General features: G+C 51.8%; 1 protein-coding gene across 1 annotated transcript; it reads left to right on the forward strand.

The window, feature by feature from the left end:
- Positions 1–25,271, forward strand: XPNPEP2 (X-prolyl aminopeptidase 2). Its single transcript, XM_082609791.1, has 21 exons — positions 1–257; positions 2,528–2,598; positions 4,042–4,152; positions 5,098–5,161; positions 6,165–6,269; positions 6,513–6,599; positions 7,612–7,758; positions 11,045–11,146; positions 11,821–11,902; positions 12,186–12,381; positions 13,153–13,242; positions 14,732–14,841; positions 15,530–15,607; positions 16,713–16,784; positions 18,766–18,826; positions 20,126–20,195; positions 20,690–20,794; positions 21,214–21,273; positions 21,784–21,860; positions 24,518–24,607; positions 24,922–25,271. The coding sequence occupies exons 1-21, from the start codon at positions 209–211 to the stop codon at positions 25,114–25,116; spliced, it is 2,022 nt and encodes a 673-aa protein (XP_082465917.1). The 5' UTR covers positions 1–208; the 3' UTR covers positions 25,117–25,271.
- The last annotated feature ends 1,413 nt before the right edge of the window (positions 25,272–26,684 follow it).

Raw genomic sequence — 26,684 nt, forward strand, 5'->3', positions numbered from 1 at the left:
CTTCTCCACCCAGCCTGACTCCTGGAACCCTCAGAAACCAAAGACCAGAGGACTCTCCATCCACCAGCTGGACACCTCCTCCCCATTGCCAGCCCCCACCCCCTGGCTGCTCCCGTCCCGGAAAGGCCTGGAGGAAGAGGCCAAGGAAACAGCCCTGCCCACTCTCCCTTGACCCTCCATCCACCCAGCACCGACATCTGAAGACCTCATGGCCCGGGCTCCCTGGGGCTGCTACCCCTGGCTTGTCCTCCTCTGTGGTATGTGCATCCCCCATCTCTCCCTCCCATGCTGGGAGGGCAGGTCCAGCTGGAGAGCAGTTCTGGCCTCTCCCCTGTGGGCTCAGAAAGGGTTGGAGTGAAGGCTGGGCCTAGGTTGTCTCTTTTTTTCCTGGTCCCTCTCTCTGTCTTGAGGAAGAGGAACCCCAGGGCCAGTCCTGGGGACCCTCAAGACTCACCTCAAGTCTGGTTTGGCCTGTTTCCATTCCCACCTGTTAAAGAAAAAATGATTCTGGCACTTGTTAAAAGAGTAAGGAAGATTTTATTCAAGGCTGTTGCAATAGGGGCGCTGCAGTAGGGGAGAAAGATCAGGCTCAACTCCGGATACAGCAAAGATGGCTGAGGACTTCTTGTCAATGAGCAGAGTGAGGGGGTCAGTGGATGGAAAATTGCCAAGAGGAGACATCAAGGGTGAGGAGATTCTTGCTAAACTGACTTAATACGATCCTTGCTGAAGGCAGGGTGATCAAATATCAAGGATGGGAGATGAGAAATTTTATCAGATATCAAGGTTGATGAGATACTAATGGTGGGGAATTCTCTCTAAACTGACTTAGCAGGATTCTTGCTAAGACTGGGCGATGCAGGCCCAGTAAGGACAGGATGGACTTGGAAGTCAAGGCCTAATGGAGAAGAGGGATTGGTGGAGTCTAGCTAAAGTTTGGTCTTTGTCACCCTATGGTGTCCTGTTTGTACTCTTTAGTCACAGCTAAGTGCCCAGCTCAGCATCCTCCACATCCACTCCACCCTGGCCCTAGGGAGGCCTCCTTCCCTTTGCTCTGTGGCAGCAGGACCCTACTCATTCATTCAGTACCCAGTTCCTGACACCTCCCCAATGTCAGGCCCCGTGCCAGGGACCACAGAGTGGTTCGGCTGCAGAGCCTGCCCTTGGGAGCCACAGCCCTGACCTCAGAGAACAGCAATTGGGGTGTCTAGAGGGACATGGGTTGGCTGTGTCTTGCTTCTTACATTGGTGTTTTAGCGCCACCATTTTGCCAGAGATCTGTTCCTACAGAAATGAGTGTTCATTTTCTTCAATCAACAGGGTGGGTCTCATCTCTCCCTTGAGTTTATGTGACCGGGAGAGACAGTGAGGCAGGGCATTCATGGTGTTGGAACCCAGCGGTACTCCTTCCATCTGTAGCTCAACCCACTCAGAAAGGAAAAGTAGAGTGTCTCCCCAGACTCAGACCCCCATTACCCCTGGGGAGATTCCCTCCCTAAAAGGTGGGGTGCTGGAGGGAAGGCCTATCAGAGACCCCTGGACTTTCAGGGTGTGAAGACGCAGAGCCTGCAGGACTTAGCCCAGTGTGTGGCACACAGCAGGGGCTTAGGAAATGTTTGCTCAATGAATACTGGGCGACTCTTCTTGGGACACACTAAATTTGCGGCAGAGCCCCAACTGGAAACTAAGTCTCTATATATTCTGTCCCTTCTGGGGCACCACCCTTCCATGGTTGGCTTTTTTGTACTCAGATGGCCTGGGTTCAAATTCCTGCTCTGCCACGGACTCACTGTGGTAAAACTTGGGCGAGTAACTAAACGTACCTGGGCCTCAGCTTCCTCTTCTGTAGAAAGCAGACAATAATACCCGTCTCCCAGGGTTTTTGCAAGTATCAAAAGAGACACTATAGGTAAATGGCTGAGTTCGGTGTCTAGCACATAGTAGGAGCTCTTTAAATGCTAACCCAACTTTCCCCACCAGGGGACGATGTCAGCCTGGGATTGCCTGGCTTCTGTAGCCTGGAATGAGAGGCAGATATTTGGACCGTAAGAAATGGTAGAAGTGGGCCTTGAATTTAAGTAAACCCAATATATATATAATTAGATTTATAGAAGGGTAAAACGAAGGTGGGGTTATTATTTAGCGAGATGCTCTAGAGCATTTAAGAGAAAATCTGATTACAAAAATTTAATTTACACACAACTTTTCCAGTTCGGTAGATCCTGAAAAGACCCAATTAGATTGGAAGGAAAAAATTGATTTAATGAGCACTAAAACCCATCCAAAAGTGGCAATCACTTGTCGATGAAACAGGTTTCTTTGATTGTGACCCAGGGTGCCATCCAATTCAGCCTGATTTCCTATGAAATGTAATTATTTTTATCCTCAAGTAGAGTTGGACAGCATCTCCTGCTTCAAAGGATGGAGGCCCTGCGGGGACCAGGAGGGGGGTTGGGGGAACATGTTCCCATGCTCTCTAGGACCTATCCAGTCTCCAAGTGACCCTGGACTTTTCTCTGGTTTCTAGCTTGTGCCTGGGGCCACCCAAAGTCACTGGACCTGAGAGAGGATGTGAGAAACTGTTCAATCAGCCCTCCGGTGAGGCCCTGCCTCCGCCCTGCCCCCGCCCCGCCCGGGCCCACAGCTCCCACCTTCCTCCCCATCCCCCATGGGCCCAGCTGCTAGCCTCACCCTCTACCAGCCTTCCTCCTGATTTCCGGACTCTGGGGCCACTGTTTCTGATTAACCTCCCTCGGGGCGGGCAGCGCATTCTCAGGTGTCTGACATCCGCCCCCATCCCTCCCTCCCAGCCATTCCCACGGCAGGTCATCTCCTTCCCTCTAAGCCTGAGCCCAGGCAGCCCCTGCGAGAGGGAGGGAGGAGGCCCCTAGCCAGCCTTTAGCCGAGGCTAGCTAGACAGAGGCCAGGAAGAGGATGGGAGGAAAGAAAACAACAATTCTAGAGGAAAGGGGAGGAGGGCGGAAGACAGAGGGCTAGAAGAGCCAGCGCAAGGTCAAGAGGGGGAGGCCTCGGGTGTGAAGACTGTGAGAAGGCCCAGCGTATTAGAGCTGGAAGGTCATCAGCTCCCTATGTGGAGACCAGAGGGATTCTTTCCACAGCTAGATGAGAGTGTGAAAGAGCTTCTCCAGACAGGAGCAGGCCAGAAGGTGAGGGCTCATGGGCCTGCCAGCAGGTCACTAAAGTCTCAGGACAAATGGGATACATCCGCTTGCCTCGTCCACTTTATGAGACCACTGGGGCAGGCAGGTAGGTGGGCAAACCACATTATTTTTATATTAAAATATACATGGATGTATCCTGGAGTAGAAGGCAAAACAAAACAAAGAGCCCACACTTTTTATTTTTAAGATAAAATAACCTTTAACAAAATGTCTGGCTTGGAGATGATCTTTCTGGACAATGTCCCAAACTGCTGGGGGTACTCATTCACTCTCCTCTGCCATTTGGAACCAGTGAGTGGAAACTTGAAACAAGTCCCCAACGTAGGGCTGCCAGGTGAAACACAGGACGCCCAGTGACATCTGAATTTCAGATGATGAATAACGTGTTTAATATAAGTATGCCCCAAATAGTACTTGGGACACACTTATACTAAAACATTATTCATTATTTACCTGAAATTCAAATGTGACTGGGTGAGCATCCTGTATTTTGATTTGCTAAAGTGGCAACTCTACCCCAAGGTATCCAAAGAGGGGCCATCCCCTGGCCTGGCCCAGTGCCAGGGCTCAGAACCCTGCAGTTCTTACCCACCCCCTACCCCATCCCAGACTCAGGTCCCATTACTGTCACAAAAAGTCTCTCTCCAAGCTCTTAAACACCTCCATCTCCACTCAGCCCAGGCACCTTAATCTAGACTAATCCATAACATCAGCTTCTGCCCCATCCCTCTCCAGGCTGGCCCAGCCTACCCAACCCCAATTCCTGCCTAAGGAGAGGATGGGGGCCCCGGCGACATTTTCTCTAAGCAATGTGTGCCTGTGTGTGTGTGTGTCTTGGTGTCTTCCTGTCACCTGTCAGTACCTTCCAGTTACTGTGGTCAATACCACAGCACAGCTCACAGCCCTCCGCCAGCAGATGCACACCCGGAATATCTCTGCCTACATCGTCCCCGACACGGATGCCCACATGGTGAGAGATGGCTCCTCCCACCAACCCCCCACCCCCGCACCTGCCCCGAGCCAGGTCAGGCCTAAGAGAACAGGCCACAAACAGGACGCTGTTAAGAATCGGAAGATGGAAGACAGAAAAAGGATTTGACAGGCAAAGGGAAGGAAGTGGGGAGCTTGGACACGGGCCTTTTAGGGCAACTGAAAGAATGTATTCCTTTACATAGGAGAGAAGACATTGCCAAATCTCCTTGACCTCAGGCAATGAAACTATAAACAACTTCAGAAAGATTTTGATCAGTTCCTAGATGGTGGATCCAGAATGAATGTTTAGGATACCCCTGCCCTAGGAGGTTAGAATGTGGGCTGTGAACTGAATTAGAAGAACCCTGAGCTCCCTTCTGGCGCAGCCCTTCCCATCAGCTGATGGATGGAGCGCTGAAATGATCCAGCATCCAAGATTCCACAAGTTTGGGGTGTAGGCTGGGAGAGAGGGGAGCAGACAGGAAAGAAGATGGTCTGAGCCAGAACTGCTTTTCCCAAAGCAGCGCCCCTACCCACCCATCCCACCCTTTCCCACCCTGGATCCACCTCCACCCCATCCACCTTCCCAGCAACAGCCCAGTTGGAAGACAAGGCATTTTCAGTGTCAATACGATTACTTGAATTCATTTTCCCACCTGCCAAAAAGGGCTAAGAAGCTTGGGTAGGTAAGTGTCTGAACTTCTCTGAGCCTCAGTTTCCTCTACTGCGAAATGGGAATAATGAGATCTGTCTCCAAGGATTATGAGAACCCAAACACAATAATGTGTAAAGCTCTCTGCACAAGTTATTTATGATGTACCCATTGGGCTTGTAGGACTGGTTGAAACTGACTAGACAGAAAGAACCGGGATGTGGTTGGGGGCCTTCCATGTGGGGTGTGACTCCATGAAGAAGGCTAATAACGGTGTTGTTGATTTCCTAGAGCGAGTACATCGGCGACTATGACAAGAGGCGTGCATGGATTACAGGCTTTACAGGGTCTGCAGGTGACAGCCATTACCCGGCCCTCATTGTTTCTGGTGGGAGACCCAGAGTGGTCAGAGAGGCGCTGGTGTGGCTAGTTCTCAGCAGCCAGGAGCCCAGGAGCGAGTGTCCAGAGGCCCCTGCTCCTCTCTCTGCCTCCCCCTTCACCACTCCAAGAGGGGTCACCAGGGCACACATCTCATAGCCCAGCAGCCACACTTCTGCGTGAGGCAGATGGCCCTCCTGACTTCTTTCCTGTGCTCGCTGCCTCAGCCACAGTCTGGCCCACCCAGCGCTCCCTGGGCTCCATTTCTGGGACAGTTGCTACCTCGATATCTAGCCACTAGGAGCCCACTGATTCCCTTCACACAATGGCTCGTTTGGGGACAAAGTTTTACTTTGCTGGTCCTTTTATGAATAACATCACCTCACGTGGCCAAATGAGACACAAACACAGAGGCCATTTATGGGGTCCCAGTTTTGGAATCGGCCTCCCACCTTGATCCTGGCCCCTTGAATGAAACCTAAGCTTCCCTTGCTGATCCTTAAACATCCCTCCCCTGGGCTTCAAGCTGCCTGGCTTGCCCATCACGGGCCCTTCTTCTCTTTGCAGAAGTCACTGGGTTTGGCCCCTCTGCCTGTCCTCAGCTAAGCCCCTGGCTTAGTGTTCCCATCAGCCACCGCATCTTCATACTGACTGCCACACCATCTTTGCTGAGAGCACCTACATGTAGCATCGACTTTTGGGGATGGCCAAAAGCAGACCCCACTTGTCCTGCTAAATGCCCCCTTAGGAAAGGGCCTCAAGGCAAAGCAGAGATGCCCAACTCAGGACACACTTCCAGCTACCTTCCGCCCAACACTCCCTTTAACGTCTCCTGCCTCACTCCCTTCCAAGGGAGGAGAGCAACTCTTTCCAGAGAACCCCGTGACCATGTCAGAGCCAGCACCGCATTGCTGAAGGGCTAACTAAAGCCACGCTCTACACCTCCACCCTCCCCTCCAAGTTTCTCTGTTCTGCCCCAGGAATCGCCGTGGTGACCATGGGGAAAGCCGCTCTCTGGACCGACAGCCGCTACTGGACCCAGGCTGAGCGACAGATGGACTGCAACTGGGAGCTCCATAAGGAAGGTAAGAGGGCGGCACGGATTTGTTCCCCAAGCCCTGGAACCCAGACTGGGTTTGGGAAGGTACAGGTGACGGGGGTGCATGGAAGGCCATGCTGGGCCCCTGTGGGAAGCTCAAGAAATTTGGAGCCGTCCCTAATCTTTGAGGCGGATATCACGGAGGACAGACTTGGAAGGACTGTCACAGACAGAAGCCTGGCTGGAGGGTCTGGGGTAACCTCAGTGTCCTTTCTTGTCTTTCTTGCAGTTGGCACCACTCCTGTTGTCACCTGGCTCCTCACCGAGATTCCTGTTGGAGGGCGTGTGGGCTTTGACCCCTTCCTCTTCTCCATCAGTATGTTCTTCCCTCAGTCCCTGCATTTGTCCTCACCGACAAGGGAGATTCAGGCCCTCAGGATGTAAAGAAGCACACCTTGGTAGAAGCAGGTGCAGGGTGACTCTAAAGATAGAGTGTTTGAACTTGTAGTTGCAGAATATTTTGCAACAAGGGTGTATTCCTGGATTGTGTAATGAAAAAACATTTAAAAGAATAAACATAGATTTTTTTTTTTAAGTCAGGAGTGCAGAGACCCAACCTAGAAGACTCAGGGAATCGTTAAGACCTAGCCAGCAGGTAGACCGGGATGTTCTTAAACCTAGAACCATCCTCTGTGCCCTGGAACTCTAACAATCAGGGCACTAGAATCACTTGGTAGCCCTCTTCTGGAAGGCAGCTTGGAAGGGTCAAAGGAGTTGAGAGGGTTTCTGAGTAAAGAAGCAGAGTCCCTGGGACTTCCCTGGTGGTCCAGTGGTTGAGACTCTGTGCTCCCACTGCAGGGGGTGTGGCTTTGATCCCTGGTCAGGGAACTAAGATCCCTCATGGCTCACATGGCGTGGCCAAACAATTTTTTTACAAAAAGAAGCACAGTCCCCTCCCCTCCCATCCAGGAGCACAGCTCCCTGAGCTCCAGTGCCCCCACCAGCTGGCCAGCCTGCCCCCAAGGGTGCCGTCCTCGTGAATATGCACTGAAAGGCTCCCACTTCAGATCCGGCTTCTTTGCCAGCCTTTCCAGTGGCCTGAACCTCACCATTCCTTTGGGCTGTGGCATTGGAGTTCAGTCAAACAGACAGGACCAAAAAGAGGGCCCCGCAGCCCTTGGCACTTAAAAGGGCGAGCTTAGCTAATTGACCGTGGGCAGCACTGGGGCGGGCTCAGGGCAAGCTGAAGGAGGAAGGCGAGAGGGCACAGCCCAGGCTGCTTGAGCGGGACAGGAGGCAGAGGGGACAAGAACGAGCTTTGCCTGCGTCACAATTTTCCCGGAGGCATACACAGGCAAGGGACAAGTGACTCCTTCCTGCCTCTGCAGATTCCTGGGAGAGTTATAACGTGGCCCTCCGAGACTCTGACAGAGAGCTGGTGTCCATCACCGTCAACCTTGTGGACCTGCTGTGGGGGTCAGAGAGGCCTCCGGTGCCAAGTGAGCCCATCTATGCCCTGCAGGAGGCATTCACAGGTGATTCCTACGCCCGTTCTCTTTCCCACCTTGGAGCAACACAGGCCCCCGCTGCTGCTCCTTTGGCTGAAAAATTCATCCTAAGAGGCCCCAAAGCAATGGTTCCATGTGCACCTGAATAGATTGGGATGCTTTTTTAAAATGCAGGTTTCTAGGCCCCATCCCCTCAGAGAGTCTGAATCAGAAGTTACTCGAAGCGTATTTAGAAAATGCTGGAATAAAGAGTGTCAGGATTTGAAGCAAGAGGGAACAGGAAGGGGGGAAACAAGGGAGTCAGAGAAAGATGAAAAAGAACCTACCCCTTTGAAGAGAGAAAAAAACATGATATGAGCTGCTTGTCTGGTAGTGAAGACTGGTTTGTATTGAATCATTCAGACCTTGACTTCTGGTCCTCCAGTGATGAGGAATTTAGATGTAAGATGGCTGGGGTCAGATGGGCTGGCATGGACAAAGGAAGCAAAAACTAAGCTCAAGCTCAGACTGTGGCACAGATTAGGGTTCAAGTGTTGGCCGGACCACAAAGGAAAATTAACTGACCCTCAAAATTCTAACATCGATAATCTTGACCCCGTTGACACCATCTAAATATGTCATAAAAGAACAGTATGCTCTGTAATTCTTGTAAGTAGTAACTAAACTGACTGGACCCAGGCTACTGAGTATAAATCAATGTCTTGGCCACCACCAGCCCCTACCTTCCTAGGAATTCTAAACAAGCCCATAGACTTGGATTCCTAGAAACATTGGGCAATCTGAGAGGTCCCTTTCCACACACAGGTCTATGCACACTTCTTATTTGGAAAGAAATCCCCAAAACAGGAGAGAAATTTCAAAATAGTGAGTCTGATGAAACAAGTCAAAATTGTGTCCAATTTTCTTTATCCATTCTGATGTAACTTGCAGAAACTTTCTGCATCTTGACGCAGTTTTTAAAGAAACTTGCTATCCAAGACAGTTCCATCATAAATAAAACTCATCCCATTCAGATAAAGAAGGGTGCAGTTATGTCAGGAAGAGGAGTGGATAAAGGGGAAAACCTTCCAGGGACTGGGAGAGAATTCACATGGGTTTTATCACTTCCCACAAGTGAGAGGAAGCCAAGCCATCACAGGCTGCTAGTCTTCAAGGAAAAGCCATCCAGAGCCAGAACTGGGCCTGGAAGCCCAAGAACAGAGTCTCTAAGTTCACAGAGACAAGAGAGACTTTCTCTCCAGCCACTCACAGGTTTTAAAGGGGGCAAAGAGCAAAGGGAAGAACATGAAAAGTTCAAAGATACCTGTGTGTATCAAACAATTTAAATTGGCTTTCATTTGTTGTCTCAAAAATGTATCACATCCATGAACCTTGAAAACATAATTCTAAGTGAAAGAAGTCAGTGAAGGCCCCATATTGTAGAATTCCATCTGTGTGAAACATCCAGCGTAGGCAAATCCATGGAGACAGAAAGCGGATTAGTGGTGGCCGGGGGCCGGGGGCTGGGGGGAGAGGCAAATGGGGAGAGACTGCCTAATTGCTACAGGGTTTCCTTTTGGGATGATGGAAATGTTTCTGGAATTAGATAGTGGTGGTAGTTGCACAATTTTGTGAATGCTCCTTTTTTAAAAAAATTTTATTTATTTTATTTTATTTTTGGCTGTGTTGTGTCTTCGTTGCTGCACGCGAGCTTTTCTCTGGATGCGGCGAGCAAAGGCTACTCTTTTTTTTTTTTGCGGTACGCGGGCCTCTCACTGTTGTGGCCTCTCCCGTTGTGGAGCAAAGGCTCCGGACGCGCAGGCTCAGCAGCCATGGCTCAGGGGCCCAGCCGCTCTGCGGCATGTAGGATCTTCCCAGACCGGGGCATGAACCTGTGTCCCCTGCATCGGCAGGCAGACTCTCAACCACTGCTCCACCAGAGAAGCCCAGGGGCTATTCTTCATTGTGGTGCACAGGCTTCTCATTGCGGTGGCTTCTCTTGTTGCAGAGCACGGGTTCTAGCCACACTGGCTTCAGTAGTTGTGGCACGCAGGCTCAGTAGTTGTGGCTCGCAGGCTCTAGAGCACAGGCTCAGTAGTTGTGGCGCACGGGCTTAGTTGCTCCGCAGCATGTGGGATCTTCCCAGACCAGGGCTCGAACCCGTGTCTCCTGCATTGGCGGGCGGATTCTTAACCACTGCGCCACCAGGGAAGCTCTGTGAATGTTCTTAAAGGCACTGAATTGTGCACTTTAAAATGGTTAAAATGATAACACTTTACGGTATGTGTATTTTACCACAATACAATAAAATAAACCTAGAAGAAGTATCGCACCGAAAGCTTTGGTTCTTGATGAACAGTTTTACCTGTTTGCATAAAGATTTTTTAAATTGAATTATGTTGTTTATGCTAATCTCTCAGCCCAACTAGGACCCTTAATGCTTATGATCTTCTGCCAGCAAATTCCTATCCCTGCCTAGGGGCAGACTCTTTAGAGGGATTACAGGGAGCAGGAAAAAAAGATGAAAACCAAAGTCCTAGAACCAGGATACAAGCATCCCAGAAAGGACAGCTCTGTGACACAGAGTTTAAGGACAAGGTTGGAGACTAACAAGGTTAGCAAGATAGTCCAATGTCTATACTGATTAAGAGTGTGAACCATGTAGTCAAACAGACCTGTGTTCAAGTCTCAGTTCTGCCCCTTGCCAGCTGTGAAAACCATAGATAAGTCACTTTACCTCTCTGAAGGCTCAATTTCCTTATCTGTAAAATGGGCCAAGTAAGGATTAAAACAATGTACACAAAGTGCTTAGCCCAGACCCAAGTGGCTTTAGTAAGTGCTGGGGTTACTGTGAGGAAGAGGATTAAACATGGCCCAGCCCTATCCCTTTGCCCTTCAACTAGGGCTGCTCCCCTGATCTCTGTTTTGCATGCTTATTTATTAATCAGAAAGTTATACCAGATTTTCTATACACCAAGACACAATTCTACATACATTACAAATATTATTAATTCGGACCTCATAACAACTCTATTGAGGTAGACACTATTATTATAATCCATCCCCATTTTACAGATGTGCAAGATAGGACACAGAGGGGTTAATTTTCACAAGGTCACCCAGCAAGTAATGACAGAGGTAGGATTTAAACCCAGACAGTCTGGGTCAAGAGCCCATGTCCTTAATGATTACACAAGCAAGAGTTTGGTTAAAGAAAGGGTTCTACTGCTTCTAAAGGAATGGAAAACTATTGCCCTAAGGGAGCCCTCTCAGGAACGCAGTGCCAAAGAGAAGGTAGATCACTTCTGCTTTCTTTTGGCTCTTTTGCTTCTAGGAAGCAGCTGGCAGGAGAAAGTATCTGGCATCCGCAGCCAGATGCAGAAGCATCGTGAGGCCCCGACTGCCGTGCTTCTGTCTGCACTTGATGAGACGGCCTGTGAGTATAGATTTGTGGATGCAGGGGGGTGCCTGCGTTCCCCCCAACCCCCAAGCCTCCTGGGCTCTGCAGCACAGGACTCCTCCCCCAACGACCACTGACCCATGGGTTCTGAGAGCTCCGTGGTCATGGCCTGCGGGAACTGAGGTGAGGGCAGGAGCTCACGTCTGCTCACTAAGGAAACCAGGAAGCCCCTTGCAATCTGGGGCCAGCCCCCGGGCCATCAGAGGACCAGGAAACCACAGAAGCAAAGGCTTCTGTCTCATGACGGGGAGGAGGCCCAGCAAACACCTCCCAACCTCCTGGCCCCGAGCCCAGGGCACTCAGCTTCCCGGCTTTAGCACCCCGTGCAGCCCTATTCTATCCCATCGTGGCTCAGCGCTTCTTACCTGACCCCAGCTCTGGGCTTCAGGTGTTCTGGGAACCCACTGACACCGTGTGCAGACTACTGGCTGGGTATCTGCCTTTCTCTGGGAGAAAGTGCCCCTAGCGCTCATTAGTGCTTCAGAGACCCTGCCCCACTCCGGAAAGACTGAGAAACATTCAGGGGCAGAGGATGCGGGCGTGCGGCTGGGGATCCTTGGAGGCCAAAGCCAACAGTAGGGCAAAGGTGTCACGTGTACTTGCGTCAGGCAGGTCAGCCTCAAATAGTCCCCATCAATTCTCTTCCCCAGGGCTCTTCAACCTTCGCAGCAGTGACATCCCTTATAACCCCTTCTTCTATTCCTACACGCTGCTCACTGACTCCTCCATCAGGTAGGGCTCGTCCTTGGCTTGCGGTCACGGACGTCCTCTAATTCCTCACTGCCCCAACATGCAGCCTTCCGAGAAGCGGGGTGCCTGCCCCAGAAAGACCCTCGAGGAAGCCTCCGATCAGCTTTTCCTGACCCCCTTGACCTCTATTCCCACGTACTCCAAACCTGGTCTGCTCAGCTGCCTGGCGCAGGCCTCCTCTGACCTCCAGGAACAAAGGGCCACTGGTCTTTTGCACCTTCCTTAGATTCTCTCTGGACCCTCCTGGTGTTCCCTGTCCACCTAGGTTATTTGTGAACAAGAGTCGCTTTAGCTCCGAGACCCTGCAGTACCTGAACTCTAGCTGCACGCGTTCCATGTGTGTGCAACTCGAAGATTACGGCCAAGTCCGTGACAGCGTCCGGGCTTACACCTCAGGAGTCGTGAAGATCTGGATCGGGACCAGCTACACCTCGTATGGGCTCTATGAAGTGATACCCAAGGTGGGTTTGCCAGGCACCATCCTCCCTACGCCCCAACAGCCCTGATAAGTCTCAACCTAACAGGGGGTGGGGGGGACAGCCCCTGGGCCATTCTGGCAGTTGGTCAGTCAGCAGTGGTGCACTGAGTCCCCTTTCTAGGGGACTTTCTTTCTAGGGTTCCCCAGGAAGAGACAGAACATCTGTCCACAGAGAGCTCAGAGATTGTCAGGGAGGCTGGGGGAGTGCAGGCTGGTAGAGCAGAGGCTTTGAGGTCACCAAACCTGAGACTGAGAACTGGCTGTGCCATGACCCTGGACAAGTGACTTAGTCAATCCGGCCTCCGTTTCCTCACCTGTAAAATGGCACTAAGGGTCACAACCTCAAAAGAGTCACTCTGAGGAGATTTAAAGGAGACAGTGCATGTAAAGCCCGGTGCCTAACGCATGACAGGCGCTCAGTAAGTGGTAGCTGTCATGATATGAGATGTGCAGGAAACACACTGTCAGAACAGCCCGTGGCTGGCAGGGGCCAGGCTCGGATCCAACCCAGAGTGCTGCTGGGATCCAGGACCATGGAGGGAGGAGGAAGGGAGGGAGGGAGGGAGAGAGGGAAGGTTAGGCTGGAAGGGAAGACTGGGAAAGCCCTGCATAGTCAGAAAGCACACGCGGGAAGGGCATTGCCGCTCCAGGAGACGTCAAGTCTCATCGGAGCTGGAATTTCCTGCCAATCCTTTTCAAGCACCACCGTGCCCTAGAGAGGGCTCCCAGACCGCTTCCTCTTTGCCCCTCACAGGAGAAACTCATAGCAGACACGTACTCCCCAGTGATGGTAACCAAGGCGGTGAAAAACAGCAAGGAGCAGACCCTCCTCAGGGCCAGCCATGTAAGTCCATGGGCAGGCAGACACACGAGCCTCTGGGGAGCTCCGGGTCTGATGGGTTAGAAAGGAGACCCTGCCGGAGGAGCCTGAAGAAGGCCCTCAGTGAAACAGAGACGTGGACACCAAACTCCTGGGCACCCACTTGTGCTCCACCCTGTTGTTCCCAGGGTGGTTCAGTGGTTTAGAGCCTGGGCCCAGGAGCTATGGTATCTGAGTTCAAATCCTAGTTCCTCTACCCACCACCTAGCTGGGTGACCTTAGGTAAGTCACTTCACCTCTCTGGGCCTCAGTTACCTCCTCTGTAAAATGAGGATCATAACTGTAACCCATAGCAGAGGGTTGTTGTGATGATTAAAGATATATATCTACATTGTATGGTATAAATAATATATAATAAATAATGTATGTTTAAATATATTCATTGTAGTACATAATTAATATAAATATATATAGTGTACATATATGCATTTATATATCTAATATGTACCTATAAATATATAATAATTACATAAATATATGATACTTATATAATGACTATATAGTTCTATATGTATAATTATGTAATTATATATTTTTAATATATTGCTTTGAGCACTGCCTGGCACATTCCAAGTCTTAAATAAGTGTTAGTTATAATAATTCCTTCACCCCAGGGAGAGGATGGCTTGCCCCTTTGGATATTCCTGTTAAAATTAGGATACACTGCCTCATTTTTGAAAACTTTTCTTGTGGAAAATTTTAAGCATATACAAAAGTAGAGGAGGGCTTCCTTGGTGGCACAGTGGTTGAGAGTCCGCCTGCCGATGCAGGGGACACGGGTTCGTGCCCCGGTCCGGGAAGATCCCACGTGCCGTGGAGCGGCTGGACCCGTGAGCCATGGCCACTGGGCCTGCACGTCCGGAGCCTGCGCTCCGCAACGGGAGAGGCCACAACAGTGAGAGGCCCGCGTACCGCAAAAAAAAAAAAAAAAAATGTAGAGGAAATAGCATAATGATCCCCATCACCATGGCCGCTGGGCCTGCGTGTCCGGAGCCTGCGCTCACGCAACGGTAGAGGCCACAGCAGTGAGAGGCCCGCGTACTGCAAAAAAAAAAAAAAAAAAAATGTAGAGGAAATAGCATAATGATCCCCATCACCATCACCCAGCTTCAATAATCATCAGCTCAAGGCCAATCTCATTTCCTCTACAACCCTACATTCATTATCTCCACTCCCCATCCTCGGCTGCTGGACGATTTTAAAGCAAATCCCATCTATCATATCGTTTCTTCTATCAACATTTCAGTATCTCTGACAAGAACTCTTTTCAAAACATGACCACACTCTGATCATATATATAAACATTAATAAGAATCCCTTAATATCATCGAATAGCCAGTAAGACCCTCATGTTTTTAAAGCTCATCTCCCAGAGCAGTCCCCCCATCTCCTTCATCCCTGAGCCCCGGATGAGACCATTCCTCAGCCCGCCTGTCTGCCTGCCCTGCTCTAGGTGCGGGACGCTGTGGCTGTGATCCGATACTTGGTCTGGCTGGAGAAGAACGTGCCCAAAGGCACCGTGGATGAGTTCTCAGGGGCAGAGCTGCTGGAGAAGTTCCGAGGGTGAAGGACCACAGCCATCCTTTTCGGCTGACTGTCTTAGTGTGGGGGTGGGGGAAGGGAGGGGGGGATTGGTCTCCTTATGGGGGAAGGAAGACCCTTCTTGTATCTGAGGGCCCCTCTGGAACAAGGAGTGACAAGTTCTTGGGTGGTCGTGGTCGGGAAGCTGGGCAGAGGTGTTGGATGACATTCCCCAGCTCTGTGGAAAGTGGGACAACTTGAAGGGCCACAACCCAACAGCGCCCCCTAGTGTCTGCTTCAGGCCAGCTCAGGCCAGGTAGGACCTTGGACCACTTGAGAATATCAGGTTGGGGAGGGAGGTTCCCTGAGGGCACACTTAGCCCAGGATGCTGCTCCGGAGTTGAGGGAGTTATCAGATACAGGGAGCTAGGTTTCTTCACTCTTGCTTTACTAGGAACTCACTTTGGGACACAGGCCTTGGTTTCCCCATCTATAAAATGGAGGTAGAGGAGGAAAAATTGGCCTCTACAATCTCTGCTTCTCTGACCGTGAGTGGTCTATGAGTGACAGGTCAGAGCTTGGGAAGTGACAGGAGGTGGGACTGGGAAGGCCAAATGGAGCCTGGCTGAGGTAGAGGCAGCCGTCACCTTCACTTGCCCTTGTTGGATACCCTGGGCCCAGCCTAGTCCCTGAGCCCATTCATTGATCATTCCTGTCTTGTCCTTTCCAGAGAAGAAGAGTTCTTCTCCGGATCCAGTTTTGAAACCATCTCTGCTAGTGGCCTGAATGCTGCCCTGGCCCACTACAGGTACTTCAGAAGAAAGACTTTTCTGGGGCTCTGTGGAGGACCTGAGTCCACATTTAAGCTCTGAGGCCTTTAGTATTGTGGAGGCTGGAGGTGGGGAATGGAGCCCAGTCGGGCGTTGGGAGTCTCCTTTGAATTAAAAGACTTGATAATTTCCCTGCTCGAGAGGTTGGGACTTTGTGAGCACTCTGGGCAGAAGGATCTGGAAGGGAGATGGTGGGGCTGCTGCTGGATGTTTTTCCTTGGCTTCCTGTGAGTTATTTAATCCTTAAAGCTCACAAGCACATGGGGAGAAGGGCCCATTCACTCTGCCTGAACCAACCAAGGTGGGCCCAAGATGTAGGCTGGCCAGATGTTTGGCTCCGTACGAAACAAACACCTGCAGGCCTGCCTGATGCAACTTGGGGGAGGGGGGTCGAGCCAACCAGAGGCCTCAGCCTGGCAAGGACAAAGCAGGGAGAGGGCAGACACCCTCCAGTGGCTGGCCTGACCCATCCCAGAATTCCCTCCTCCAGCGTCCCCAAGCCTTCAGCTGCCTTAGCCCAGCCCCTTCTCCCTACTAGAGAGTAACAGGGTAGGAACTCCTCAGCCCTACCAACTCCTGCTCTCCAGCTCCACCCTCGGGTACCCTCCCTTCCTGTGCCCTGGCTTCTTGGGGCCCTCTGCTCCCAGAGGTGGCAAGAAGTTAGAGAAAGCCTTAGACTCAGCATCTGGGTTCAGGCCCAGCTCCCTCACGGCTTTCCCTCAGGGCCTTCTGTGAGCCCTTTCTCTGCAGACCTGTTTCTCCTGATGTAAAAAAAGATAGCTCAGCTGGGTGCTCATTAAAGTTCTCCCATCTCCCACCTTCGGGGCTCTTTCCTTTCTCCCCTCCCTGGGGACCAGGGCCTTGCTCGGGGAGGTGCAGGATGAACAGATGTGTGCTGAGGACATTAGCAGCAGAAGCTCAGTAGTCTCCCAGGGCCCTTTGGGGGATGATGGCTTCCCCAAAGGAGTTAGCTAGAAGGCCGGCTCCCAGGGGGGAGGAGATTCCTCTGCTTTCACTCAGGACCCCCACCTCACCCAGCTCAGGGTTAGGCTGCTCCCTTCTCAGCATCTCTCCCCTTCCCAGCCCCACCAAGGAGCTGCACCGCAAGCTGTCCTCAGATGAGATGTACCTGGTGGATTCCGGGGGACAATACTGGTATGTACTCCCCACCCAGCCCTGGCCTGGCTATCTCAGCTCAGCCAAGAGCCAGCCAAAGCTTTCCCTTCCTGGGCGTGTATCCTTCATCTGAGAAAGGAGAGGCCTGGACTGAATGTGCCTGAGTATCCTTCCCATTTTCACACGTGGGGGTCCCTGCCTGGTGGGCAACAGACAGAGGCCAAAACAGTGGGGATGCCCACAGGTGCTGCCCCGTGAGAATCAGGAAGACTCCCCTTGTGCAAGTAAAATGTTTTTTAAGCCCGAACGTTATTACACAGTCTGAACAGCCGCGTTCAGCAACACCGCCTGGCTGCACAAACACAGCGCCCATATTCTCACCCACTCATGCACACCCTGGACATGTCCCGCACGCCACCAGCATGATGCATTGTCCTCACCACCTCTTCCCTCATTGTACAGTGAGGTGACCATGTCATGGGGAGCGGGGGCAGGATCAGGCCTTCAAGAGCAGTAAGCAGGTGAGTGAAGCAACCTCAAGGGACACCTGCAGCACAGTTGGGACAGGGCACACCCATTCAGCACGGGGATGTGTCTGCAAGTAGACATGTGCGTGTTCTTCTGAGTGTGTGCACAAACACAGATAGGGTTATGCGGGGGGGGGCACTGTCCCGTGCTCCAGGACCCCACAATCTGCGTGTCCACTTGTGTGCGCTCATTGAAATTAGTATATACCCATTCAGTGAATGGCATTTCTTTAGATGTGGTACCTTTGTGCAGTGCACAACCTGAACACCTGGACATGACAGCCATGCAGAATAGACTAAGCCCATTCATTCACATGGGAGCTGAGCTGAGGTGGGCTGGAAGATTTTCCCTTCTCATCTAGGAAGCAGGTGGGCTGTGGGAAACTTAGAGTGGGGGATACAAAGGGGTGTGCTGAACTGATGGAGGAGCAAGGAATAGTTTCCCATCCTCTATCCTGCAGTGAATGTGCTAATGATAAAGGCCCTACACTTAGCCTTAACGGGGCTCTAGGAGCCAGCCTGGCAGGCACTCAGCCTAGCAGCCTTCGCACTCACTGGTGTGGCACTGTGTATACTTGAGATGGCCAGTGTGCGAAGGGGAAGTGAATTCTTGGGGCGTTGCTGGATTGGGGCGTGCTTCAGCAGGGTGAGGCCGGGGAAATGGCCATCTCACTTCCTCTTCTCTCCTTCTGAAGAAGTCAGCCACGCCCTGTGACCTGCTCCCAAGGAGGAGTCCCTAGGGCCCTGGGATCATTCCTCACTGCCCCCACCCCCGGGGGTGGCCACAGCGGGCATCCTGAGGGAACGGCTGCAGATGGTGGTTGGGAGTCAGACTCTTTGGCTTCTGGCAGCTTCGGTTCACTGGGACTCTGAGCAAATCCCTGGGGCAGATCCATGTTTACAATGGAGAGAACTGTGCGGAGTCAGTGCTTGCACCAGACCTGGCCTCACTGAGGCTCAGGGAGGGAGATGGCCTCATGGCCTCAATTGCCTCACCTGTGAAATGGGGATAATGACGTCTGCTCTGCCTCCCTCCCTTCTATAAATGGCAAATAAGTATATGAATGTGTGAGAGTGTTATGATCTCTCTGGACCTCAGTTTCCCCATCTGTAAGAATGGGACCATCCCTTCCTACCTCCTCGGAAGCCTGGAGGAAGCCTTGCTTTTAGAGCCAGCCTGGCCCAAGGAAACCCATATTTACAAAACAACCAAAATGGCTGGTATGGGGGTAGAAGATGTATGTGGGGAATTGGGCCTCTCAGAAAACATAGTGATTTTGAATGTGATAGCTTTGTAGAGCCCCTGCATGCATAGATGCTGAGTTTGGGAATTGCATGATGGCAGCCATCCTCTTCCTTTCACCTCCCTCCGCATCCCCATCCCAAGCCCTGCTACTCAAACCCTAGTGGAAAGCACTCGGGAAGCACGTGGCCGCGATCCCTACCCCGAGGTGTTCAGAAGAGTTGGACATGTTGATTGTCCTTCTCCACAGGGACGGGACAACAGACATCACCAGAACAGTCCACTGGGGCACCCCCTCTGCTTTCCAAAAGGTAGGCATTGGACCACATTTCCCTACCCACACTCACCCAACGGACACCCAAGCAACCACTCCGCCAAGAGCCATTTGATTGTACAGAGGCTGAAACTGAAGCCCAGGGAGGTTAAGTAGTTTGCCCAAGGTCACACAGCAAATTAGTACCAGAAAACCCAGTGCCCTCAACTACTTCCCCAGAGATATTTCAGGCCCCCAACAGGGTCTCAGCCCAAACTTATCATCATCCCATTTCAGTAACTCAATGAACAAATATTTTTTTAGTGCTGTCTGTGAACCTAGCACTGTGCTGAACAGAAAAGAGGAAGACAGGCATTCCATTCCAGGGGGAGAGAAGGGCACTAGCAAAGTCTCAGAGGTGGAAAGGAGCTGGAGGTTTGCAGGAAGCAGCGAGGGCTGGTCCACTTGGGGTCAAGGCAGGGACATGGTCTGTGCACATCTGGGGGCTTCTGGGGGGCTGGAGAGCAGGGGGCCACATCTGTGCATTCAGCAAGTGGACTGTGGCTCAGACATTGTGCCAGAGACAGAGAGAGGGAAAACAAACATTGGTCAGGCCTCAAGGAGCTCAATTTAGCTGTTAGATCCAATGCCCCAGGCTATCATGCTCAAGATGACAAGCCTGTGTGTGTGTGTGTGTGTGTGTGTGTGTGTGTGTGTGTGTGTGTGTGTGTGTGATGAAGGGGACTCAGCCACGTCGCCACAGGGAGTGACCAGGAGAAGAGGCCACTGTCAGCCTACCTCCCTCCCTCTTACCACAAGGTAACAGCCCCGACAGAGCAACGCCGACCTGCCAATTATCAGGCCTCAACCCAACCATAATCCCTTAAGAAAACTAAAGGGTGATCATGATAATGGCAATGAAGGGTGCTGACCCCTATTTGAGCATTTAGTCTGTCGGGAGCACCCGACATGCACGAGTCTACCTAGTCCTCCCAACAACCTTATGAGCTGGTACTATGACCGTCCCATTACAGACCAGGAAACTGAGGCACAGAGCAGTTAAAATCACTTGCTCAAGGTCAAATTTGTGAGTGACCATGTCAGGATTCCAGCCCAGGGAGTTTGCCTCCCCAATCCCTACTGTTGTGGCCTCAGCTCACCCCCACCTACAAGCATCCCTGTGGACCAGCCAAAGGGAACCGCATGGACCAAGCCCCAGCTTTGAGCAGGTCCCCCTCGGTCTCCTCCTGCCATCCTCCAGAACCTGGGTGAACACACATGAGCATGCACTCCCCCAAACATCCCCCAACCCAGGCCTGGGCCCACACACCGCATTCCCTCGCCCTCTCCCCATCAGGAGGCGTATACCCGCGTGTTGATAGGAAACATTGATCTCTCCAGACTCGTCTTCCCAGCTGCTACATCAGGTGGGTTTTGCAAACCAGGCTGGACCCAGAACCTCAGGCCCTGATTTCACTGCACTCAGACCCTGGGAGGCTAGTGGGGCAGGGATTATATCATCATCCCATCCACTGTATAGATAAAATCCAACCGAGAGAGAGAAAGTGACTTGCCCAAGGTCACACAGAGGGTTAGTGGGAGAGCCAGGCCTCGAGCCCAGGCCTCCTGTCTCCTAGTCCAACTCAGGAGCTGGAGCCGGAGCTCAGAGGTGGGGGCGGTCAGTGTGGGCTGCAGCGGTCACGGGAGGATTCCTGGAGGAAGCGGGTGTCTTCACAGATGGGGAGGTCCAGGTAGTGGGTACAACGTACAGTATACTGGAGATAGGGCATGGTTACCTGCCTCTCGGGGGGCCCTCTCCTCAGGCACCATCCTGGTGGTTGGTCTGGAAAAAGAGAGCAGGAAGGGGCAAAGCCAATAGTCTGGGGTCCAGCCAGCTGACCAGAGGTCATCTCTCTTCCAGGGCGAATGGTGGAGGCCTTTGCCCGCAGAGCCCTGTGGGATGTTGGCCTCAATTATGGTCATGGGACAGGCCACGGCATTGGCAACTTCCTGTGTGTGCACGAATGTAGGTATCTCCTCAGCACTCCCCTGGAGTCCCCCCTCTAATGAAAGAGGTGGAGCGTTTCACAGGTGTGAAAATGACTAGGACCCACAGAGGTGCAGTGACCCATGCAAGGTTTCCCAGCTGGTGGGGAGTTGGTGCTCCACAGGGTAAGTGAGAAATGCTGGCAACTGGCCACTCTGCTGGCATTTAGGATGGCCTCAGAGAGAGGATAGGCAGGTCAAGGCCCAGTGGCTGACTGGCATAGACCCCAGAGAAATAAAAGCCAGAGCCAATCTGGTCTGTACCAGTCGCAGGTAGATGGTGATGCGGTGGACACACGCTGCTAGGGATCCCAGTTACCTCCTCTTCCCCGGAACCTGCTAGTTTCCAAGCTGGTGAGTGCAGGAGAGCTGACACTGTCCCTGACTCTCCCTTTCCAGGGCCAGTGGGATTCCAGTCTGGCAACATTGCCATGGCCAAGGGCATGTTCACTTCCATCGGTATGGCTCTCGGGGCTCCTCCAGGACCGCAGTCTAGGGAACGCCAGCCTTCAAGGAGCACAACCCCACACAGGCCCACCCCGGCTCCACCGCTGCACTCCCTCACCTCCCCACTCCCAGTCCCGAATGGGTTGTCCCACTCTAACCCCAAGCCCCTTCAGCCCATACCCTCATTTTGCCCATGGGAGTTGGCTTCCAGCTGTACATCCAAACTCCAGAGTCTCCATTCAAGTGCCGGGGTAACAGGACAGTGGCACACAGGGAGAGGGGAGTGCCTCCAGGACCCAAGTGGGCTCTTAAGTCTTCCCCGCTGGGTTACAAGGGAGGGTGGGGAATCTGAAGCCTGGCAGTGGCCTCCGAGTAGCCACGGAGCGTCTAACAGGTGCTGGGTCTGCCCAAGCCAACAGCCAGGGGCAGCCGGGCCCTCCAGCCATTCCTCAGTCAGTGTAGGAAACCTGGGCTTGGGTCCCCTCCCCTACTAATGTCACCAGCATCTCTTGTGTCTCCCAGAGCCTGGTTACTATCAGGATGGAGAATTTGGGATCCGTCTTGAAGATGTGGCCCTCGTGGTAGAAGCAAAGACCAAGGTAAAGTGCCACTGAGGTGGGCTGGAGGTGTGGACAGCGTGGCAGTGACTCTGGGCTGCATGGGGGGTAAGGAAGGTCAAAGGAGAATTTAATGTAGGGTCATGAATTTCTTTATACCTTAGTGCCAGAATAATTCCATAAATCAGTTTCTCAAACCTGTTTGCACATTAGAATATTAGTATCATCTGGAGATTTTTTTTAATGCTAATGCCCAGGTCCCACTCCAAACCAAATGAATCAGTATCCCTGCCCTAAATCACTGGTTCTCAATGCACATAATAATCACCAGGGGAGACTGTTAGGTATAAAGATTCTGTATAATAACAACCAACAAGATAAAATGCCTAGATATAAACTTTAAAAGACTTACACAGAGAAAATATCTACTGAGGGACATAAAAAAGATTTAAGTAAATGGCGGTCTCTGGAAATAAGCCTCAGTATTATGAAGATGTCATTTCTCCCTAAGTTACTCTATAAATTCAAGGCAACCTCAATTTCAACACTAGCTGGATGCTTTTGTAACTTCACAGAATGATAGTAGAGTTTATTTGTAAAAATAAACCTGCAAAGATAGCTAGATAGCTAGGAAGATTCTGGAAGAGACCAATAAGGGAAACTAGCCTTTGCAGATATTAGCCCACACTACGAAGCAGCCATCACTAAAACAGTAAGACACCAGAGATGGGAAAGAGGGAACAGTGGAACAGAATAGTCCAGAAATAGACCCTCTAATTTCCATAAACAAGATGGGAATTTAGTTTACTATAAAGCTGGTGCTTCAAAACAGTAAAGAAGAGGAAGATTGTTTGATAAATGGGCAGGGGGGGACAAATGGCTAATAATTTGGTGGGGGGAATTAAACTGAAGAACCTCACTGTTACACTAAAATAAAATTCCAAATGGATCGAGGTTTAAAGGTGAAACCATAAAAGATCTAGAAGGAAACCTATCTGAATTCATTTATAATCCCAGGGAGGAAAGGGGCCTTTCAATGTAAGACTCAGGAGTCATGAAGAAAAAGATTGATAACTCTGACTCAATTAAATAAAAAACATCTATATGGGAACAATACCATATACAAACTCAAAAGATGTATGACGAGTATAGCACGTATGTCAGAGAAAGGGGGAATGTCCTTTTTACCACAAGCTTTTAAAAATCTAGTAAGACAGAAATAAGGAAAACGGAAAAAAATGGGCAAAAGACGTAAAGAGACAATTCACTAAGATCAACACAAATGGTCCATAAATGTGAAAAGATGCTCCACTTTATTCTTAAAGAAGTACAAATCAAAGTGACAATAGAATACCATTTGATTGACAATAGTGAAATACTTTGATGACACCCAGTGCTTGTGAGTTTGTGGGGGAAAGAACACTCTCATACACTGCTGGGGGAAGTACAAATTGGTACAACCTTTTGGGAGGGCAGTTTGATAATATCTATCAAAATACATATTGAAAATACCTAAACCTTTTTTTTTTTTTTTTTTTTTTTTTGCGGTACGCGGGCCTCTCACTGTTGTGGCCTCTCCCGTTGCGGAGCACAGGCTCCAGATGTGCAGGCTCAGTGGCCATGGCTCACGGGCCCAGCCACTCTGCGGCACGTGGGGTCCTCCTGGACCGGGTCACGAACCCGTGTCCCCTGCTTCAGCAGGCAGACTCTCAACCACTGCGCCACCAGGGAAGCCCGAAAATGCCTATAACTTTTGTCTCAGCATTCCCACTGCCAGATATATTCCTTCTGGATATAGTCCCAAAACGTCACTTTGTATAAAGATGTTTACACGATGATGTTGATTGTAGCAGTGATGGTAATAGTTTTAAAAAATGGAAGCAGACTAAATATCCATCATTGATTAAATAAATTATCATCTGCGCACTATGGACCCTTAAAAAGAGTGAGGTAGACCTCCCTGTGCTAATATGGAGCACTCTCCTAGGTTTACTATGGAAGCAGGGCGGGGAGGTGCAGAAAAGCGTATAGTAGGATCCATTTTGCGTGAATTTTTAGAATATACACATATATATACTATATGTGCCAAAAATGTTTTCAGGAAGGAAACCAGGCAGGGAGGAGACTTTCCATTTTTATTGAGTATCTTTTTGTACTTTGAATTTTCTAAGCACATACATGCAAGAGCTCTCTGGGAGATGGGAATTATGGGCTATTTCTTCTTCTTTATATTTATCTCCAAAGATACATCAATGGATAGAAACATAGAGATATGGATAGAGAGAGAGCTGTAGATAGAGATGGAAATCAGATAGAAAGATATAAAAACCTAATACTTACCTTAAAATTATTGAAATGTAGGTTCCCAGCTCTGCTCTAGAGATTCTCACTCGTGTTCTGGGGTGTGGACCCCAGAATCTGTCTACATGTTTAACAGGCTCCCTTGGCGCTCTGGAGGCACACACTTTGAAAAACACAGGCCTAAGTCTAAACTTCAGGAATCATGAGGGAAGCACCAAAGGCGGGTGCCTAACTGGTAGACCCGGGGGTGGCCAAGGGCACTGTGGAGGGTTCAGGCTTGACAAGGTCAGTTCCCCATGCCCAGGGCTTCTGGGTGGAGTGTTCCCTCCATCCCTTCAGCCTAGCTCCTCCCCCTCGCTTACTTTCTGCCTTCCTACCTTCCCTGTGCCCCGCCCCAGTACCAAGGGACCTACCTGACATTTGAAGTGGTGTCGTTGGTGCCCTATGACCGGAACCTCATCGATGTCAGCCTGCTGTCCCCTGAGCAGGTGAGCGAGCGGCCCTCGGCGCTGTTTACCCTTCAGCCCTCGAGTCACTAACTGCCTTCTCCCCAGCCCTGGGCCTCTCTCACCTCTGCTTCCCCTAAGGCAAGACCCTCCGCCCCTTCCCCTCCCTTGGGAGGGTCCACACTGATGGCACCTATAGGCACACACTGGGGTATCCCTCCCCTGCTCACCTGATGATGGCTGGGGACCTATGGGGACCTGTGGGGACCTGGGCCTAAGTGACACTGGATGGCACCAAGCTCCCACACCTTGACAGCTTGGCCTGGGGAGGCCCTTACCCCTCCTACCTTTTGCAGCTCCAGTACCTGAACCGCTACTACCAGACCATCCGCGAGAAGGTGGGCCCCGAGCTCCAGCGACGCCAGCTTCTGGAGGAGTTCTCCTGGTTGCAGCAGCACACGGAGCCCCTGGTCGCCAGGGCAGCGCCCACCGCCTCCTTGGCCCCTCTGATGACAGTCTCTGCTCTCACCATCCTCAGCTGGAGTGTCTAGCAGCTCGAGACTCCCCTCCTGACCCTCTCACTCAGCTCCCCTCACCCCCCAACCCGTGCCCCAAGAGCCCCTGCTGACCCATTGCTTGGAAACCACCGCCCTTAGCCTCCTTCTGAAGGGCCAAGCCCTAGGGGTGCAGGGCTTCTGGGTCACAGCTTCCCCACCCCCCCAGCTCCCCCCCACACCTGGGCTTCGACATTTTACCCTCAGCTCCCCACCCCCAAACCCCCAGCCCCAGGATACAGGAGACAGCTAGTCCCTTTCCTCCCATGAGCCCGGTAGGCCTAGCCTGTAACCTGGCAGAGGCTATTGTCTGCTCCACCCCCAAAAGACCAATATAGGACACTGCCCTACCCCCCCAGGGGCTCCATGGCCCCGGGAGAGCCCCACCTTGTCAGCACCTGCTGGAGAGAGCTAGACCCACACTGGCTCCTGACCTGTTGGTCTCCCCGCATCCTTGAGGCCACCTCTGTCCACCCCCACTGTCCCTGGCCCTGCAGTGGCCTCCTGGCTGCAGCCCACAAGCTGAAGGAACAATTGCTGCCTCTGGGCTCCCTGCTGTGCCTGTAGAGGGAGAGGAGGGGATGGTGGCTGAGTCCTCTGGCTGTGTTACTGCCAGCCCAGGGTCAGGGAGACCAGCCAGGTGAGGGGCACATACACCAGCGCCCCACCCACCCATGTGTGAGCCTATCACTCCTAAACCCTGGGCAGACTCCACGCCAGTTGACAGCATAGGGAGTTAAGCCGTAGCAATCTGGCCATGGGGTAGGAGAGGACGTGGGGAGCACTCTGGAATACGGCCCTACCCAAAGTTAGAAACAACCTGAGGCACAGTGCCCAATCACTCTCCCAGACTTCCTGGCACGTGTGTCACCCTTTGAGCTTTCCAAAGTGCAGCCACTGGGACAAGGCTGTTAAATCCTCCACACTCTTGGATGACCTTTAACCTGTGTGGGTAGAATCTGGTTTCCCCATTTTACAGATAAGAGAACTGAACTCCAGATGGGGTGGGACCTGCCCAGGGACACACCATGTTTGGTGGGAAAGTGGCGGGGCCAGAATGGGTCAGCAGTCCAGCTCTTTTGCTCTTTGGCACTGTGCAGAATCCTTTAGCCTACCTCCCAGCCCCTTCCAAGTTCGCCAAGCTGGGGCAGGGGGAGGGTGGGGGAGAGCTGTCTCTGGCCAGCCCAGCCGTTAGCCACCTGGGCTCACATCCTGCTGAATGCTTAAAACAGCCTGGCAAGGAAGCCTGCCTCTGGGTTTTGCATTGTCTGCTCTGCAGCCGGGGACTGCTGTTAACCTGTGGCTTTTGTGGTGGGAGAGGAAGGGGAGGAGTTGCGGTGGCGGCGGGGATGTGAGGCTCCCAGAAGCTCAGTTGGGGAGCACATGTGTTTGAGAACGTGCAAGTGAGCATGCGTGCGCATACGTGGATTCGCATGAATGCCACGCCCAGCCAACCACCTCCTGTGCTAAAGGACGGGTAGCCTTGTGGACCGGATGAGGGGAGCCCCATGCTGGAGGACTTGGCAAAGGTGGTCACGGAAAGTTGGGGCCAGCAGGAGTGGAGC

The sequence above is a fragment of the Mesoplodon mirus genome (genome assembly GCF_964341445.2).
Source record: "Mesoplodon mirus genome assembly, chromosome: X".
Lineage (NCBI taxonomy): Eukaryota > Metazoa > Chordata > Mammalia > Artiodactyla > Ziphiidae > Mesoplodon > Mesoplodon mirus.

Bases quoted from the DNA above. Each gene is read 5' to 3' on its own strand.
- XPNPEP2 (XM_082609791.1), top strand. From the start codon at position 209: ATGGCCCGGGCTCCCTGGGGCTGCTACCCCTGGCTTGTCCTCCTCTGT. The intron at 4,153-5,097 runs GTGAGAGATGGC...TTGATTTCCTAG, and splicing joins CCGACACGGATGCCCACATG to AGCGAGTACATCGGCGACTA. The intron at 20,795-21,213 runs GTAGGTATCTCC...CTCCCTTTCCAG, and splicing joins CTTCCTGTGTGTGCACGAAT to GGCCAGTGGGATTCCAGTCT.